The 16855-nt window shown below is 39.5% G+C and overlaps 2 protein-coding genes across 12 annotated transcripts in view; both read left to right on the forward strand.

The window, feature by feature from the left end:
- Window positions 1-9682, forward strand: part of tcf7 (transcription factor 7) — a 94151-nt gene extending 84469 nt beyond the window's left edge. For 3 of the 11 annotated variants that reach the window (XM_067422926.1, XM_067422928.1, XM_067422931.1), the window contains one exon: window positions 7224-7431. In XM_067422926.1, the coding sequence (XP_067279027.1) occupies window positions 7224-7300 (77 nt within the window). In that variant the 3' untranslated portion in view covers window positions 7301-7431. Of the gene's footprint in view, window positions 1-429; window positions 503-7200 lie in introns of all 11 variants that reach the window. The other 8 variants (XM_067422925.1, XM_067422927.1, XM_067422929.1 and 5 more) reach the window with 6 other exon arrangements.
- The window catches only part of ube2b (ubiquitin-conjugating enzyme E2B (RAD6 homolog)), a 254975-nt gene that overhangs the window by 171217 nt on the left and 66903 nt on the right, over window positions 1-16855 (forward strand). The window lies entirely within an intron of this gene.

A 16855-nucleotide genomic window follows, 5' to 3' on the forward strand; every position in this document is an offset into this window, starting at 1 on the left:
CTTAACTCCAAGTCTTCCAGAGTCGCGGTCAAAGCTGATTCGAAAGACCGCCATTCACCAGTTTCTGTGTTTACTAGAAGCACGCAAACGCAACTCGGCCGTCGTCATTATGGCCCCGCCCACCGACTCTATACACGATGTGATTGGCCCGACCGGAGTTTGGCGTTTGCAGCTCAGAAGGGTATTGAGAGTCGCTAGACGACACTCGCGGCAGATTAGATTTGCTGCCACTAGGGTGCGTCTAGATTTCTAGGCTAATATGATATGGCTCTGTTTATGAGAGAGTCTTGATTGTGATTGCTTTTCTGTTTCTCCTGGTGTGCGGATGGCTAACCTCTCTGCATTGGCGGCTTCTTTCTCCTTCTGCCTCACTCTTCTGTCTCTTCTGGCTCTTTTTCCCTGTGTGCACGCATGCTGCCTTTCGCTCAGACCCCGGCTCGCCAAAGAAATGCCGTGCTCGCTTTGGCCTCAACCAACAAACGGACTGGTGTGGGCCCTGCAGGTGTGTATACTGTTCCTCCATCTCTCTGTCCCGCATGCATCTGTCACTAACATGAGTGCGCTTTAATGCTCCGTCCTGCAGAGTTCAGCTCCAGCCCATCCTGGAGACTTTGGAGCGAAACTCTGCAGGTTTTCCAGCACTGCTTAAATTAAACTAATGCGCTACAAAAACCTTCACTGTTTCGTCTGTGTCCATCGAGCTTTGAGTCGTAGTCCTGTTTGAACCAGTCATTACTTGTGTACAATGGTGGACGACACACAAAAATCAAGTGCTTGAGTGAAAGTGCAGATACAAAGTAAAAGTTTATTTACCAACGTGTTCTACAACAGGGATTTGGATTTTCAGAGAATAAAAAGACAAAGCAAAAATGGTTAAAGTCTACCAAACAATCTGTTTTCGTTCTAAATGTTTCATTTCTTGCTGTATATATACTTTCTAGAATTGTATGCATTTGCTTTGTATCTTTAGTGAGTTTTTCTCACAATAGTCCCCTTTATCTCGCTCATTGGGGTTGTAAGGCAGTATTCTTACGCAGTATGTAAACTGCTTACATTAAAGGGGGGGTGAAACACTCAGTTTCAGTCAATCTCATGTCCATCTTGAGTACCTATAGAGTAGTATTGCATCCTTCATATCTTCAAAAAGTCTTTAGTTTTATTATATTTGTAAAAGAAATATGGGCTGTACCGAGTCTTTCTGGAAAAAACGAGTGGCTGGAGGCGTATCGAGTGGGCGAAGCTAAAGAATGACGATCGCGAACAAAGCGGTGACGTCCTCAAGCGTGGAGAAACCCATGGCTATCTCAGCTAATAGATATGATTCGGAGGCTGAAATAGAAGCAGCAACAGCAGGACGTCCGTCTCTGTGGTATGGACTGTATTTAGTGGCCTGTCAACATTTGTGTGTTTACTCGCAGTTTATGAGGACATGATTCGGTTTATGGACTATTGTATGCGACTAAACCTTAGCAGTAGCAAGCAAAACGGTTTTGCATGTCAGACTAGTGTAACGTTATACAGAGAACAGCAATGGAGTAACGTTAGCGCATTTGAATGACGAAGCACGCGATCGTGTCGTTTACTGATGTTTACTCGCGCGACGATAGCCGACAGCACAGACATTTGAAGCAGTTTTACTCACCGGCTGCTTCCAAAGCAGGACCGAACCTTTATCGCTGGGACCGCTCCGTCAAAAACACACTTCTAGGAGTGTGGAGATCCACTTTGCGATGCGACTGAAACATTTCTGCGTTCAAATCGGTTCAAATGCAGCGCTGCCTTCCCGGAATGCTGTGCTGAAGTGTTGAAGTCGCTTAATGTCAAAGTGGAGGAATGAAGTGGAGCGCAGCGCGGACTATAACCGACATTAGTGTTCACGGATGACTGGATCTGCAGCTGAGAGTGTTTACGGGCGTGCGTTTCCTCTCTCGCTCTGGTCACGCGCGCGCGCACCCTACCGGGAGAAGAGCCCGTACGGCCCATACAAGGACCTTCCGCTCTATTAACGTCAAACCGAGCCATACTCGAAAAAAACTCTCTGAAACTTGTGAGAAACCGGAAGGAGTATTTTTGACACAGAAATACTCCATCAAACGTCCAACATTAGTTTTTGAAACTTTGTCTATGTTTAGGATGGGAATCCAAGTCTTTAACAGTGTAAAAAGATCAGTATGCACGAAACAGCATTTCACCCCCGCTTTAATGTATTGGGAAAGTTGCTTGTACAAATTATTTATCATTGAAAAATGTTGTTCTTCAGGTTTAACACTGAGTACAGCCAATTTATGGTTGGAAACAATATGTTGTATTCATAATGTCACACTTTGATTGGATTTTAGTAAGGGGGTCCCTCATAAAAGGTCCGTCGTATTTGGGGGTCCTTGGCATCATAAAGTTTGAAAACCCCTGATCTATAAGACATCATTAAACATCGAATTACCATAAGACATAGGACAGACAGAAAAATAAATGAGATTGACATTATAAATCATGCAAAAAGTCATAATCGATCAAGACAATCATTTAGGGAACATTGAAGCTCAATCGTGATGCGTAACACCAGGATGAACCTCATTGGTTCTTGAGGAGCTCAGACGTGATGCGTAACACCAGGATGAACCTCATTGGTTCTTGAGGAGCTCAGACGTGATGCGTAACACCAGGATGAACCTCATTGGTTCTTGAGGAGCTCAGACGTGATGCGTAACACCAGGATGAACCTCATTGGTTCTTGAGGAGCTCAGACGTGATGCGTAACACCAGAATGAACCTCATTGGTTCTTGAGGAGCTCAGACGTGATGCGTAACACCAGAATGAACCTCATTGGTTCTTGAGGAGCTCAGACGTGATGCGTAACACCAGAATGAACCTCATTGGTTCTTGAGGAGCTCAATCGTGATGCGTAACACCAGGATGAACCTCATTGGTTCTTGAGGAGCTCAGACGTGATGCGTAACACCAGGATGAACCTCATTGGTTCTTGAGGAGCTCAGACGTAATGCGTAACACCAGGGTGAACCTCATTGGTTCTTGAGGAGCTCAGACGTAATGTGTAACACCAGGATGAACCTCATTGGTTCTTGAGGAGCTCAGACGTGATGCGTAACACCAGAATGAACCTCATTGGTTCTTGAGGAGCTCAGACGTGATGCGTAACACCAGAATGAACCTCATTGGTTCTTGAGGAGCTCAATCGTGATGCGTAACACCAGGATGAACCTCATTGGTTCTTGAGGAGCTCAGACGTAATGCGTAACACCAGGATGAACCTCATTGGTTCTTGAGGAGCTCAAACGTGATGCGTAACACCAGAATGAACCTCATTGGCTCTTGAGGAGCTCAGACGTGATGCGTAACACCAGAATGAACCTCATTGGTTCTTGAGGAGCTCAGTCGTGATGCGTAACACCAGGATGAACCTCATTGGTTCTTGAGGAGCTCAGACGTGATGCGTAACACCAGAATGAACCTCATTGGTTCTTGAGGAGCTCAATCGTGATGCGTAACACCAGAATGAACCTCATTGGTTCTTGAGGAGCTCAAACGTGATGCGTAACACCAGAATGAACCTCATTGGCTCTTGAGGAGCTCAGACGTGATGCATAACACCAGAATGAACCTCATTGGTTCTTGAGGAGCTCAGTCGTGATGCGTAACACCAGAATGAACCTCATTGGTTCTTGAGGAGCTCAAACGTGATGCGTAACACCAGAATTAACCTCATTGGCTCTTGAGGAGCTCAGACGTGATGCGTAACACCAGAATGAACCTCATTGGTTCTTGAGGAGCTCAGTCGTGATGCGTAACACCAGAATGAACCTCATTGGCTCTTGAGGAGCTCAGACGTGATGCGTAACACCAGAATGAACCTCATTGGTTCTTGAGGAGCTCAGACGTGATGCGTAACACCAGAATGAACCTCATTGGCTCTTGAGGAGCTCAAACGTGATGCGTAACACCAGAATGAACCTCATTGGTTCTTGAGGAGCTCAAACGTGATGCGTAGCACCAGAATGAACCTCATTGGTTCTTGAGGAGCTCAGACGTGATGCGTAACACAAGAATGAACCTCATTGGTTCTTGAGGAGCTCAGACGTGATGCGTAACACCAGAATGAACCTCATTGGTTCTTGAGGATCTCAAACGTGATGCGTAACACCAGAATGAACCTCATTGGTTCTTGAGGAGCTCAAACGTGATGCGTAACACCAGAATGAACCTCATTGGCTCTTGAGGAGCTCAAACGTGATGCGTAACACCAGAATGAACCTCATTGGCTCTTGAGGAGCTCAAACGTGCTGCGTAACACCAGAATGAACCTCATTGGTTCTTGAGGAGCTCAGAACGTGATGCATAACACCAGAATGAACCTCATTGGTTCTTGAGGAGCTCAGAACGTGATGCGTAACACCAGAATGAACCTCATTGGTTCTTGAGGAGCTTAAACGTGATGCGTAACACCAGAATGAACCTCATTGGCTCTTGAGGAGCTCAGAACGTGATGCGTAACACCAGAATGAACCTCATTGGCTCTTGAGGAGCTCAGAACGTGATGTGTAACACCAGAATGAACCTCATTGGCTCTTGAGGAGCTCAGAACGTGATGCGTAACACCAGAATGAACCTCAGAGGAGCTCAAGTGTATCCATGCTAGAGGTGCAGAAATGATGCAGCACGAGTGACGTAAAGCCTCCTGTGGAAACATCTGAAGCGCGCAGCTTCACGCCTCCGCATCTGCCATCCGCTCACTGTGGTCAACCTGAGCTCCATAGCAGGCGCTACACACACACACACACACACACACACCCCTCCTGCTGATGCTCCTCAGGCTTTGATGCGGCCGAGCGAGCGCGTGTCAGGCTTTGATTTGTGTCTGAAGGGCCTGTGGTGGATCTCCAGGCTCTCCTGACGGGGTTGGCTCTGTGGTTTGGTAGCGCTGCGGTTAACAAATGGCACTTGTTGATAACACTCTACACTCCAACACAAACTTTAATACTGTTGTATCATGCATTAGGCTGCATAAAGACCACTTCACTTTTGGATGAACTATTCCTAGTAGTGGACAAAACCATGCACTGCGCTATTTCGTAGTGATGGGCAGACCGAGGCTTCGTGAAACAGTTGAAGCAAATGTGCCCACGCTTCGAAACCACACCGACACACCGTCTCCATCACCCCATCTAGTGGACACTTGTGTGTATTGATCTGAAATAACCTTGACAGTGATCTACTGTGTTAAAATAAAATAAACGTTTTTTACATCTGTCAGACAACTACTTGGTTTTGTAACCTGAGGCCTCCTCGTTGTAAATAACTTTAGTTTTTGTTTTGTTTTTATCATACAAAATTAAGGTTATAAAGCAACAATTACATAACATTTTTATTCAAAAATATGAATTGCTCTGCTGTTGAAGGACTTAGTCGACTTTTTATAACATATAATTTCTCCAGCCTTTGAAAAATTACCTATAAGGGACACTTGTTGCTGGCATGCACAAATATTTTTTAGCAAGTACATACAAATGAAGGAAAATTACTGAAAATTAAGTTAGTGGCTCATGCATTCTGGGCCAATGCAATACACAATACACACATCTCACTTCAGTGGTGTTTCCAAATGGAAATGCTCCCACAGATGTATGACATCTATTATCTGGAGCCTCCATATCTATCTATATATCTTCTATATAATTATATATCTCTGTCTTATGGTGTGCTATCTATCACTATCTAACTTAGCCTATACACTATAAAAAAATATTTAGAAAAAAAGTTACCTGGTTGCCTTAAAATTTTGAGTTCATTGAAATTAAAATACAAATATTAAAATATTATTCAAAGATTTTGTAAGCATATTGGGTAATTGTGTGTGTTTTATTTGTGATGACGGAGCCAAATTGTGCTATTTTTGTGATTTATCAAATTTTTAATGTGGTTCAGATACAATAAAATTTTGAGTTTCTACTCATTAAACCAATTTCCTTCATTGTATCAACTCACATTTTTAATTTCAATAAACTCAAAATTTTAAGGCAACCGGTTACTTACTTTTTAAAGTTAAACCAACAAAAACTAACAACATTTTTTACAGTATATGAATGTGTCCCTAGCCTTTATAACTATCTGTCACTGTCTCTACCTATCAGTCAATATATCTCATTCAAATCTAGTCTAAATATAACTAACCAAAGCGCACTATAAATCTCTCTCCTCTCCTATCTTTTAAACTGTGGTGAATTAGGTTCATATAGATGTGTGTGTGTGTGATATTTCTGCCTCTTTTAATCAGAGGAGTTTCGACAGGCCCTCCTAAAGAAACACTTGAAGCTTCATTTAGCGCGTCACGTGACACGGGTGTGTCGAATCACAGCTCGGAGCAGTGTTTCGAAACATCTGGATCTCGACACAGCGTCGAAACGTCAGTTTCGCGTCAGCCATCCCTACTATTTCGTCTTCCTTCAGATGAGTGGGATGAAAACGTCCACAATACTCATTTAAGAGTTTATTTCACTTTATCTCCTCTTCACACACACCAAACTTTACAGTGTCATTCCAATCTATACTCCAGAGGTTTGCTCGTATATCATTATATACCCAGACAGCACAGTGTCGGGTCAGATCCGGCCCACATCTGGTGCGGGATGAATCCGATTATCGTTCAATAAAATGTAATCGCAATTACAACAAAAAAAGTCCACTTCTGTGCGTAATGTTTTTTCTTTTCTTCCTGCATGTTATCTTAAGTTTTGGTACCACTTTAGTATGGGGAACATATATTCACTATTAACACGACTTCTGCCTCAATAAACTCCTAATTTACTGCTTATTAATAGTTAGTAAGGTAGTTTTTGTAGTGTTTAAGTTTAGGTATTGGGTCGGATTAAGGGATGTAGAATAAGGTCATGCAGAATAAGGCATTAATATGAGCTTTATAAGTGCTCATAAACAGACAATATCCTAGTAATATGCATGATAATAAGCATCTAGTTTATAGTTAATAACTGAAGCTTAAAATAAAGTGTAACCACTAAAGTTAACAAAGATGAACAAATACCGTAACACATGAACTGCTCATGGTTAGGTCATGTTCGTTAAATAGAGTAGTAGCTCATATTCTGCCATAACTGTTTGTTTTTGTGTGCTTTTATTTTTGTCATTGTTCATATTTGTGACGTTTCACATCCACGCTTTATTCACAGATAACTCTCTTGACTGTTCCTAGGAGGAAAAAGAAGTGCATTCGCTACCTACAAAGAGGACGCTGCGCCAGCCCCCATTCTTCCGATGGAAGTGCTATAGACTCGCCCCCTTCACCTGTCTATCACCTGCCAAGCCCCGCCTCCCCCGCCGGCAGTCCCCGCCCCCAGAGCGGCAAACGCTCCGCCCACCCGCCCAGACTCTCGCTCGACTTCAGCAGAATTAAAACAGAGAGCCGGATACGGCAGCCACAATAACCGGCTCGATGGCTGCGGAGACTGATTTCACCGCTCCATTCTGTGCTCCTGTTTCCTCCAAAAAAACTACTTCATGTGGCGCGTCATTCATCTTTTAGGAAGTCATGGCATTGGATTTCCTCGTGGGTGAATCTCACGAAGAATGCTTTCTCTCTTTTATTTTTATAACAATTAAGCATGTTATTGTTTTCATTACCATAATGCAAAAAAACTTGTTTCTCTTACTGCATTTCGGACAAATATATTATTAACCCTCTGGTGCTGTTCGGACATTTTTGACTGAAAAATGTAACGTTTTGTTTTTATTTTTACTTCTTGGTAAAGGTTTTGGCGCTTGCTGGACAAATTATGGACATGATTCGGAAAAGGTTAAATAATCCTGAAAAAATAGTCACACTTGTATTGTTTGCGGCCATTGGAAACGAATGAGTTTCCTCTAGTGGAGGCGTTTGGTACTGCACACAAACACAATCTGACTAAAAGCTCGTTTTTTGAGATATCAACTTCAAATTTGGAACACAACGTGTTTAGATTTATGGCTTTGATTATCTAAGTTTTAGAGTAAAATGTGTACATGTACAATTTTATAACGTTTTTCACTTTTTAAAACGTTTTCACTTCAGCAGTAATCTGCCAAATATCGTCCGTAAAAGAGACCAAACTTCAGTCTGTGCTCCAAAGCATTTATAGTTTAAACTAGAAATTACATTTTCAGGTCCGTGCCTAAAAAGTTAATAAATGGATTATAACTACTGCATAAATATTATTTATTACAATAAAATCCCCTAAAAATACAAAATATTATCGAACTAAAATAGTTTAATTTAAATGAAAAACAATCGTAATTTTTTGAGCGATATGTGAACAGCACCAGAGACTTAAACATGTTCTCATTACTGTGTTATAGTCATTTATATGTGTGTGTACTTCTCATTATTCTCTGATCTCATTACGTCCAGACACACTTACTGTAGTGGAAATGAATTCATGCATTACAGTCATGAGAATTTGGGGGAAATGTGCTTAATTGTCTTGAATTCTTCACATCAAATTAATTTCTTCATTCCTTTGTGAGATTCATCCGCTGTGTGTAATAACTTTTTGATGATATTTGATCATGGTAATGCCATGTCTCTACATCACAGTTCTCAATTCTACAATCAAGTAAATGTGCTGTAAAACGTATTCTTTTATAGATATGAAAGTCCGTAAGTAATTAAACTTTTATATGTTTTTATGTAAAGAGAAAAAAAGCACAAAAAAATATTCTTCAGCTGTTTACTTTTATTCATACAAGTGCCATTTTTAAGTTTTCGTTGTGTAGATCTGCAGTAGTCATACCTCCAAACATCTGCGTTTGAAATTAAGTATGTGCATGTATTGTGTGTGTTTCAGAAACGGCTTTGCTTTGTGTGTGTGTGTGTGTGTGTGTGTGTGTGTGTGTGTGTGTGTGCGCGTGTGCTCAGTGTTCACTCGGCCAGCAGAGGGAGCCCTGCCATCTTCAGTCGAACTCTCTTACTTTCGCTTTTGATGTAACAATCATTCTCTAGATTTATTAAAATATTTTGAAAACTGTTTAAAGGAGATCTTTCAGTGGTTGTGGATCATATTATTGAGAGTGTGTGTTAGGTTCTCTTCATGGACTCAAAAATACTGAAAAGTGAATGTTCAAAATATCCCTGAGGTGCAGATTTGACTTTTATTCATTCATTTTCTGAATTCTGGATGTCAACAAATAAATGTGCATTAGTTAAAATGCTATATTATTAAATAGTTTACCACTAGTAAATAATGTGAAATCTTGATATCAACAATGACATCGGCACTCGCAGAAATACAAATTGTTAATATCAAGAATTAAATTTCAACTAATAATTCAGAATGCTAATTTCTGATACCATTAATGTGATTGTTAGTAAGAAAGCCATTTTACATGTCTAAAATTACTCTAATTGATATCAGAAATGACATTAATACGGAACAACTGAGCTCTTGATATCAGGAATTACAATTTTTACTAGTAACAAATAATAACCTTTTTTACTAGTATGAATTGTATTTCTGATGTTAAATTGAAACTTTGACTAGTGGGAAATCAATTCTTGATATAAAACATTTCAATTTAATGGCAGCCTATAGTGAGATTTAACTAGTGGAAATACATATCAAGAATTATTTTACTAGATGAAATTTAATTCTTGATATCAATAATTATATTTCTGTGAGTGATGTCATTGTTGATACCAATAATTAACATTTTAACTAGAGGAAATCTAAACGTTGATATCAAGAAATAATATCCTGGGGATTAATAAAAGTTAAGTTGGCTTGCCATACTTTTCACCATAGGCCGCCATTCAGATTCAATGGATGATATCAAAAATTGATTTCTTACAATTTCCTACATCAGAAATACAATTCTTACTAAAAAATATTTTTTATCAATGTCAATGATACTTTCTTATTTGTATAAATAAAAATTCCTGTTAGCAAAAATTCATTTTCACTAGTTAAAGTGAAATGTTAAAGGGGCGGTGAAATGCTGTTTCATGCATACTGAGCTTTTTACGCTGTTAAAGACTTGGATTCCCATCCTAAAAAAAGACAAAGTTTCAAAAACTAATGTTGGACGTTTGATGGAGTATTTCTGTGTCAAAAATACTCCTTCCGGTTTCTCACAAGTTTCGGAGAGTTTTTTTCGAGTATGGGTCGGCTTGACGTTAATAGAGCGGAAGGTCCTTGTATGGGCCGTACGGGCTCTTCTCCCGGTAGGGTGCGCGCGCGCGTGACTAGAGCGAGAGAGGAAATGCACGCCCATACACACTCTCTCAGCTGCAGATCCGGTCGTCCGTGAACACTAATGTCGGTTATAGTCCGCGCCGCGCTCCACTTTATTCCTATGGGTGACGTCGAGCGACTTCAACGCTTCAGCACAGCATTCTGGGAAGGCAGCGCTGCATTTGAACCGATTTGAACGCAGAAATGACGGGAAGCTTCACAGCATCGCTTCAGTCGCGTCTCAAAGTGGATCTCCACGGTCACTGCTAATAATAATAATAATAATAATGAATTTTATTTGTAAAGCACTTTACATTTTTACAATCTCAAAGTGCTACAAAACACCAAGTGGTAGTAAATAGCCACTTTTAAAAATAAAATAAAATAAAAATAATATATATATATATATATATATATATATATATATATATATATATATATATATATATATATATATACATACATATATATATATACATATACACATATACATACACACATACATACATATATATATATATACATATACACATATACATACACACATACATACATATATATATATATATACATATATGTATAAACACATATAACACAATAAAACCTATAAAACACATTTATCCGAAAGCTTGTGTAAAAAGATATGTTTTAAGGTTTCGTTTAAAAACATCAATAGTCTGTGGGGCCCTCAGGTAGTCCGGCAGGGCATTCCACAGCCTCAGAGCTGCCGATGAAAAGGCCCTACCACCCATGCTGCAAAGTTTTGTTCTCGGAACTTGGAGGGTGTTTGTGTTTGCCGAACGAAGGGTGCGTGAAGAAGTCGGATAGGTGATAAGTTCCCGTAGGTAAAGGGGGGCATGTCCGTGAATACACTGATGGGTGAGGAGTGAAACTTTGTATTCAATTCTCAACCGGACAGGTAGCCAGTGAAGAGATTTCAGGATAGGGGTGATATGTTCATGCTTGCGCACCCTCATCAGGATTCTGGCAGTGCTGTTTTGGATGTATTGTAGTCTCTGGATGCTTTTGCCAGAGATCCCGATGAGGAGTGCATTACAGTAATCCAGCCTGGAGGAGACAAAGGCATGGACGAGCCTCTCTGCATCAGCCAGGCTGAGAGTTGGACGGAGTTTGGCGATGTTCTTGAGGTGGAAGAAGGAAGTCTTGCTGAGGTGTTTTATGTGGGTGTCAAAGGTGAGCTGAGAATCCATTTTGACCCCTAAATTATTGACAGATGTGGAAAGGGTGATATTTTGGCCAGAGAAAGTTATGCCAGTGATGATTGAAGAGCGAAGCTGATGTTGCGTACCAATTATGATAGCATTAGTTTTGGAACAGTTCAACTGTAGGAAATTGAGGTTCATCCATGTCTCTATCTCCTCCAGGCAGGTGGTCAGTGTGGATGTTGGCAGGGGAGCAGAGGAATTTGGGGTTGTCCGTAGATAAAGCTGTGTGTCATCAGCATAACAATGGAACGATATACCATGTCTGCTAATGATTTTTCCAAGGGGAAGCATGTACATAGAGAACAGTGTGGGTCCCAGCACAGAGCCCTGAGGAACACCACAGGTGACATTTTGGGTGATTGATTTGCATTTTCCAAGGGCAACATACTCAGTTCTACCAGTCAGGTATGAAATAAACCAATTATGAACTTTTTCTGAGAGTCCAATGTTGTATTTCAGGCGTTGTAAGAGAATGTTGTGGTCTACTGTATCAAAAGCAGCTGTTAGGTCTAGTAGGATGAGAAGAGATGGAGAACCAGTATCAGCTGTCATCAAGAGGTCATTGGTGATCCTGACCAAGGCTGTTTCAGTGCTATGACCAGGGCGGAAACCCGACTGAAACTTTTCAAACAGGTTATTGTGTTTGAGGTGAACATGAAGTTGTGCTGCAACTATATTTTCTAGGACCTTCGATAGAAATGGCAGATTCGATATGGGCCTGTAGTTGGAGAGAACTTCTGGATCCATGGATGGGTTTTTCAGTAAAGGTTTGATGACAGCAGTTTTTAATGTAGATGGGATCTGACCAACCGTAAGGGAGTGGTTTATGATTTTGGTAATAAAAGGAGAAACTATAGAGAGGTTGGCCTTCAATAGAGTTGAAGGGAAAGGATCCAGAGCACAGGTGGTCGGCTTCATTTTTTTGATGACATCCTCTACCTGTTCCTGTGTAGCATTTGAGAAAGAACAGAGGGGCTGGACAATCTTCAATGGTGGGTCTTCCATTTGAGGGGACAGAGCAGTAGTAGTAGTAAGGTTGGAGCGGATGTTGTTTACTTTTTGTTTGAAAAAATGAATATGCATATTACACCTTTCCTCGGTGGTCTCAGAGTGGGAGAATGCAGGGGGTTTAAGAAGGTGGTTTATAGTTGAAAAAAGTTGTTTAGAGTTTCCATGGTTGGTATTAATGATAGTGGAATAATACTGTGACCGTGCGTTTCGCAGAGCTTCTGCACAAGCCCTCTTTTGTTTCCGGTATGCCTGTTTGTGAACAGTAAGTCCCGAGGCCTTGAAGCGCCGCTCAAGGACACGCCCCGCCGCCTTCATCTTTCGCAGCTCGCAAGTGTACCAAGGTGCTGAGCGCGTGAATGAGACTGTCCGGGATATTAGCGGGGCGTGGAGGTCCAGAAGACTGCTCAGGGACTGGTTATAAAAATCCACAGAGTCAGCAACAGAAATGAAGTCAGAAAAACTGGAGGAGACAGATGAGATATGTTGAAGGTCCTGGGTTAGGACATCCGCATTGATGTTTTTCAACCTTCTATAGCAGTTGGTGTACTGCTGTCACAGGACTTCACCAAATCATACCAAAGAAGTGTGTTTTTGACGGAGCGGTCCCAGCGATAAAGGTTCGGTCCTGCTTTGGAAGCAGCCGGTGAGTAAATCAACTTCAGATGTCTGTGCTGTCGGCTATCGTCGCGTGAGTAAACATCAGCAAACGACACGATCGCGTGCTTCGTCATTCAAATGCGCTAACGGTTACTCCATTGCTGTTCTCTGTATAACGTTACAGTATTCTGACGTGCAAAACCGTTTTGCTTGCTACTGCGACGGTTTAGTCGCATACAATAGTCCATAAACCGAATCATGTCCTCATAAACTGCGAGTAAACACACAAATGTTGACAGGCCACTAAATACAGTCCATACCACAGAGACGGACGTCCTGCGACGTATTTCAAAATGTATTTTTGATATCAATATAATTTCAGATATCTAAAAGTGCTTTCTTACTAACAATCACATTCATGACATCAAAATAGTCATAGTGAAAATCAAATTATTGATATAAAAATCACTTGTAGCAATTCAGTTGTTGATATCAAGAACAGATATTTGCTCTAGTAGGCTAACTATACAATTATTGCTATCAAAAATTATGAATTTTACTAGTAAGAATGATATTTCTGATGTAAAATTGCAATTTCAACTATAGGAAGAAATTAATTCTTGATATCAACAATTGAATTTGTATGGCAGGTGACACCACTAGTGAAAATACTATTGCAGATATCAAGAATTATAATTTTTACCAGTGGAAATTTAATTCTTGATATCAAAAATGTATATCATTGGAATACATAATAGTCAAAACGGCTTGCCATATAAATGTTATTTCTGTACATTATCTACAAGTTTCCCAACATTAATCTTATATTATGAAACAAAGAAACGTTATTCCGACGCACTGCATTATTGAAAGGCGAGCGCGCACGCATTTATATTAGGGATGGGACGAAATATCGTTTGACAAAATATCGCGATACAAAACGTGACGAAACGCATCGAGGTCGAAAAAAAATGGATCGCGAAATAAAGATAGATGGTACTGCTGCATGATTTGCGTAGTATATAAATAATTTAGTGTATTGTGTGTGTGTGTGTGTGTGTGTGTGTGTGTGTGTGTGTGTGTGTGTGTGTGTGTGTGTGTGTGCATGGGGCAGACATAACAAAACGCAGCGCGCATTTTCTGTTTGATCTGAGGCATAGCCCATAGTTGGAAAAAGTGAGAGCAGTCAGACAAAGGAAGCAGCAGCAAACATTAATAGGGAAAGAAAATGGTTGACATTAGCATTAATATTCTAAACCAAAAATGCAGTTATTGCCTACATAAACTACCATATTTTCTGTTAAACTTTTATTAGACTCCAGAAAGGGCGTTTTTTCGATGCACTGCAGCTCACTCTCTCATGTCTGAGGTAAATCTTTAACACCATCACCCCGCTTACAGTACACGTGTTTTATTGAACTAAATACATTACAATCGGCTAAAACGAATGCACAGGTTACTTTCCTGAACAAGCGCGTTCCCGAGTCGTCCGTGTTCTTCACACTGTCCACGTGAATCACGGCCAAGTTCGGCGCGCACACGCAAAATACCGGCAGTTCAATAGGGAATGCGGATCTCTTAAAGGGGCCACACTATATTCCTACTCGTGGAATATGGACCTCCTCCAGGTATGGTGTGGTTCTGGTTCGCTCACTGGTACACATTAACAATTTTTCATACGAACTTTGCCCTGTTCTGAATTAAACTGCCAGCATAAAAACTCCCTGTATATTGTTAAAATTAGAGAAATCACTACTTACTCATTATTTTTAAGTTTAGGCTTTAGACATGAACAATTTCTTAGATAAACATATCTATGACCTTTGATATGTCTAGTCTTCATGCTGTATTGATTATTATTGAACAAGTATGGTTTCACCAATAATAAATGTACATTTGCATAAAGCATGCATATTTGTCCATACCTATGTTGATTAGAATATTAAAAACTTAATTTAAACTTAATTTAAGATACATTTACAATTGCTAAAAAGGTGTGATTAAATTGCTATTAATCGCGAGTTAACTGATGACAATCATGCAGTTAATCGCGATTCAATATTCTAATCGATTGACAGCCCTATAGTGCCCTCCACAATTATTGGCACCCCTGTTTAAGATGTGGTTGCAGACTTCTAAAAATTCTCCTTTTTTTTTTTTTAAACAACTTAGAACCAAAATGCAAAAACAGAGAAAAATCCTACCTTTTGTTTAAGGACATTACTTAGGTGGTAAAAAAAAAAATCACAGATTTTGAAAGAAAAAAAATATATTTTGATATCGTATCGTGACGTATCGTATCGTAACCCTAGCATATCGAGGTGCATCGTATCGTGAGTTTAAGTGTATCGTCCCATCCCTAATTTATATAGGATACTGTACAGAAAACAGCATTACACTGTGAAAAAAATGTTGGTTTAACTTAAGAAAGTGAGTAACCTGATTGCCTTTAAATTTTGAGTCTTGAACTTAAAATGTGAGTTGATACAATGAAGGAAATTTGTTTAATGAATAGAAACTCAAAATATTATTGTATCTAAAGCACATTAAAAAAATATATAAATCATGAAAATAGCACAGTTTGGCTCCATCATCACAAATAAAACACACAATTACCCAATATGCTTACAAAATCTTTTAATAATATTTTAATAAATGTTGTCGATTCTCCAAAATGTTCACTGTATTAACTAAAATACTTAATTTCAATGAACTCAAAATTTTAAGGCAACCAGGTAACTTATTTTTAAAATGTTTTGTTTTACAGTGTACAAAAACACTGTCCATCTACATTAAACGGCACGTCCATCTACGGCACGGACCATCTACATTAAAAACTGCTGTCATCAAACCTTTACTGAAAAACCCATCCATGGATCCAGAAGTTCTCTCCAACTACAGGCCCATATCGAATCTGCCATTTCTATCGAAGGTCCTAGAAAAAATAGTTTACACAGTCCTTAAAGGGTTATTTCACACAAACATGTTCAGTTTTTAACATTCAATATTTCAAGTTTTTATTCGTATCTAAATATGAGGCGCTGCAGCTGAAGGAAAATCATTTTATTCGTATCTAAATAGAGAGCGCTCTCAAAAAAAAGTCCAAAAGCGGATTCGTAGAAGTAATACTGTCGCGCGAGATTTGCAGGAAAACAATCGTTATGATGATGAAACGTGACGACGACAATCAGACTATTGCGACAATATATGATTTATGTGTGTTTTTCCAGCCATCTCAATGCAGGCTATTTATTGGCAATAAGTATATCACATGAATAATGCAGTGCTAACGGACAGCTTTTTAAATGTTTAGTATCTTCTGCTCACCAATTAAGTGCTGACTTTATTTAATCAAAAATACAGTTAAAACAGTAATATTGTGAAATATCATTACAAAAACAATTCTATGTGAATATATAGTAAAGTGTGATTTATTCCTGTGATCAAAGCTGAATTTATCATCATTACTCCAGTCTTCAGTGTCTCATGATCATTCACTAATCATTCTATCAACACATTTATGATTATTGTGTTGAAAACAGTAACTTGTGCTACTTAAAATTGTTGTGGAAACCATGGTATATTTAATTTTTCAGGATTCTTTGATGAATAGAAAGTTTAATGGACAGCATTTATTTGCATGTATTTAATAAATTATCTTTTGTAATATTAAAATATAACTTGTGATCAATTTAATGCATGTCTGATCAATAAAAGTATTAATTTCTCTTTTTTTTCATTTTACCACAAATGTTTGAATGGTATATAGTGGCTTCAACAAAAATGAA

Source organism: Pseudorasbora parva, chromosome 18 (assembly GCF_024679245.1).
Source record: "Pseudorasbora parva isolate DD20220531a chromosome 18, ASM2467924v1, whole genome shotgun sequence".
Lineage (NCBI taxonomy): Eukaryota > Metazoa > Chordata > Actinopteri > Cypriniformes > Gobionidae > Pseudorasbora > Pseudorasbora parva.